The sequence below is a fragment of the Pinus tabuliformis genome, chromosome 4_1, assembly GCF_031772625.1.
Source record: "Pinus tabuliformis cultivar Carrire ecotype Pingquan chromosome 4_1, CPIR1, whole genome shotgun sequence".
Lineage (NCBI taxonomy): Eukaryota > Viridiplantae > Streptophyta > Pinopsida > Pinales > Pinaceae > Pinus > Pinus tabuliformis.
This window is the reverse complement of record NC_142303.1, coordinates 664,951,041-664,954,848: the sequence shown is the minus strand read 5'-3', so window position 1 is coordinate 664,954,848 and position 3,808 is coordinate 664,951,041. Positions and strand designations below refer to the sequence as shown.

Here is a 3,808-nt window from a genome sequence, read left to right as displayed (position 1 = left end):
GAAGAATGACAATTATACTCTCTTTTTTTGAGGTCCGATAGACCACATTGGTCTTAGTGGACGTTAATCATCATCATCATCATCATCATAATAATAATAAAATATAATATGTTTAATTATTTAAATATAATTATAGGGTAGCATGATGGGCAGGAGGCTAGGGTTCACGGGCGCGTTTGCAGGCTAGGGTAAGCGGACAGGGCAGCAATCCAGAGCTGCAGGCGGAAATCGTGGGGCAGAAGTCGAAGAGCGGCACGGCAGGCGGATTGAGCAAGGTAATCTCGGAGCATAAACGAATTAAGTGATAAGTATTCAGCAGAGGAATGAGGATAAACATTAAAAGTATTAGAGCTGAGGAGGAAATGGAAAATCGGCAGGGGAGGGGAGAGATCCCCTCCTATAAAAATGTTGTAGCAGGTGAAACCAGTGCAAGCGGAACGCAGCGTAATCTGAAGGAGAATAACGCACCAGTGATGGGTAACCTATGGCAAAAGAGGATGGGTGGGAAATGTCTTCCAAGGGCACAAAAACAACCTAGATATGTCATACCCAGCAACAAACTTGAGGAATATAACTGCTACATGAAGGACCATGCACTGATATGCAAGTTTGTAGGGTATTGGCCAACTGAGAAAGAACTGTACAGGTGGATTTATCAAAGGTGGAGACCAAAAGGACATATAGATCTGAAACTGGGAGCAAAAGGGTTTTTTACAGCCATCTTCGCGAATCTGGAGGACAAAGAAAGGGTTTTTGAGGAAGGACCGTATTTTATGAATAATGCGGGTCTGTTTATGAAATACTGGGAAGAAAGATATAACCCTGAAAAAGAAAGAATGTTGGCTGCCCCAATCTGGGTTAGATTGTTTGGTTTACCAGTGGAATTTTGGGATCCTGAAATACTAGAGGGGATTGGGAAAACAATCGGGGGCTTTGTCAAAATAGCAAAGGCAACAAAGCGAGGCAAGTATACATCATATGCAAGGCTCTGTGTATACATGAATATAGCAGAGCCCCTTCCAGAGTATATTGAGCTAGAATATCATGATGAAATCTGGCAACAGCCAATAGACTATGAACATATTTCGTTCAGGTGCCGAAAGTGCCATGAATACGGCCATCTATATAGACAATGTCCGCTGAATAAGGAGGAAAGGTTTGATAGAAATCAAGAAGAACAACAAAGAGAACCAGAAAAAACGGAGGAGGCAGATAGGGATTTTCAACAGGTTATAAGAAGGAAGAAACAAGGCAAAGATGGCTCCAAAACTCAGACACAAGAAAAGCCCCTTAATACAGCGAATCAAGATAAGTTTCAAATCCTCCAAGAAGAAAACGAGGATTATGAAGTGAACCTGGAAGAAGAAGAAGATCTTGGAAATACGCCAATGGAAATAGTTAAAGAAATAAAAGGAAAAGAAACATATACGGGGAAAGTAGCTGAAGAAGGGGTTGTGGGAAAGGCAGTAGCAGTAACAAACCAAACCCAGATGGAAGTGGAAAGCCAGAAGGAAGATGAGGTGGAGGAAGAAAAAATCATGAAGCAATTAATTCAGGAATGGAAAAACCTGGATAACAGATTCATACCAGAGAGACAGAAACAACTGTACAAAGAAGCATTTCAAAAGTACAAGGAAAAAAAGGGGAGAACATGGATAAACAGATAACCATAGCAAGTGAACAGGAGAATAGTCAGATGGGAATGGGCGGCTCTGGCAAAAATAGCAGGAAAAGAGGACGGAAAACGTTGAGTGAAGCCATTCAGACTGTTGGAGAAACGCTGATAAATTCAGGTAAAGTGATACCTCTGTCAGAGGTATTCTTCCCCCCCTCTCAAAAGTTTTAAATGATTATCATCAGCTGGAATATTAGGGGTCTGAATAGTAAAGGAAAACAGAGGTACATGAAAGAGAAATTGAAAAAGGATAAACCGAGTATTATGATTCTTCAGGAAATGAAAATTACAGTGCAGCAGTTGGAAGAAATAATCAACAAAAATAAGCTTCAATATGAAGTTATGGGGCAAGATGCTATTGGATCTGCGGGAGGAATTGCAATTTTGTGGAACCCAAACGACATAATCCTAGAAGGCTGGACCAGTATGACCAGAATCCTTACAGGCATTGGTAGAATAGTAGGAACGAAAGAAAAGGTAGTTATTTCAGGGGTTTACAGCCCACATACCCCAAGAGAAAAAGAAAACTTTGTAAAAAACATGAAAGTAATTCGTAGAATTTATCCAGAGTCTGCATGGATTATAGGATGCAATTTTAACTTAATCAGATCCCTAGAGGAGAAAAAGGGAGGGATAAGAAAATCAGATCAATACATGGAAATGTTCAATGATATGATAGATGATTTAAGACTTGTAGACATTCAAACTATCAATGGAATCTGCACTTGGAACAATAGGAGGGGGGGCAAGAATCAGATAGCATCGAGACTTGATCGCTTCCTAGTATCAGAAACTATTATGAACAAGGACGTTTTCGTTGAAGCTAAGATCATGCCATCTCTTGGTTCTGACCATTGGCCTATCAGACTGGAAGTGGATATTAAAAGGAATCTTGGAAGGAGACCCTTCAGATTTGAAACCTTTTGGTTAAGGGACCCGGGATTCATAAAGAAAATGGAAGAATGGTGGACGCAAAGTACAGTTCAGGGTAAAGGAAAGATGCATACATTCCAACTGAAACTTAAAGAGTTGAAAGGGAGAATCAAGAAATGGAATAAGGAGGAATTTGGTAACATTATGGAGGACAAACAAAAACTAGAGGGAGAAATGGAATCACTGCAACAAAAGATAATAACAGAAGGCAGGACAGAGGAGAGCATTAGAGAAGAAGGGATAATTCTTGGAAAACTAGAGGAAAGACGAAAGCAAGAAGAAATTCTATGGAGGCAGAAGTCAAGAATAAAATGGTTAAGGGAAGGGGAAAGGAACACAAAATTCTTCCATCAGGCAATGATACAACACAGACAAAGAAACAGGATATTATCCATCAAAGACCAGAATGGCGAAAGAGTAGTTGAGCAAGAAGGAATCGAGTAAGTGCTAGTGGAGCATCACAAAGATATCCTAGCTGAGCCTCTAGTGGATAGATCGGAAGCAATAAAGGAAATATGCTTGGCCATTCCACGATTAGTTACAGAAGACCAAAATAAAGCTCTGATGAGAGCTGCCAACTTAGAGGAGATAGAAGAAGTAGTTAAATCCATGAAAAAAGGTACAGCTCCAGGTCCAGATGGTTTCACGATCGAATTCTACCAAGCGGGATGGCATTTTCTGGGAAGAGAAATCCTAGAATTGATAGAAGAATCTCGGATGAACCAGAAGGTATGGCCTGCCATTAACTCTACCTTCTATGCTTTGATTCCTAAGAATGATAATTTAGAAGATGCTAAGGGTTTTAGACCCATAGCATTGTGTAATGTTATTTACAAGATAATAACAACCTTGATCGCCAAAAGATTGAAACCCCTGTTGGACAAGTTAATATCTACTGAACAAACGGGTTTTGTAGAAGGTAGACAAATCCTAAATGGTCTAGTAGTAACCCAAGAGGTTATCCACTCATTAAAAATGAAATAACAAAAGGGCATGATGATTAAATTAGATCTGTCGAAAGCATATGATAGACTGAATTGGAAATACTTGGAAGAAGTCCTAGAAAGTTTTGGCTTCAGTAAGAGATGGGTTAAATGGATTCATAGTCTAATTACAACTTCGAACTTCTCCATACTTGTTAATGGAACCCCCTCAAAAACTTTTAATGCATCTAGAGGAATTAGACAAGGAGATCCATTA

At 39.7% G+C, this 3,808-nt stretch overlaps 1 protein-coding gene across 1 annotated transcript; it reads left to right on the top strand.

Moving 5' to 3' along the window:
* Positions 1-1,696: 1,696 nt before the first annotated feature.
* On the top strand, positions 1,697-3,052 carry LOC149177859 (uncharacterized). Its single transcript, XM_089421903.1, has 2 exons — positions 1,697-1,816; positions 1,952-3,052. Exons 1-2 carry the CDS (start codon positions 1,697-1,699, stop codon positions 3,050-3,052), a joined length of 1,221 nt encoding a protein of 406 aa, XP_089278029.1.
* Positions 3,053-3,808: the final 756 nt, after the last annotated feature.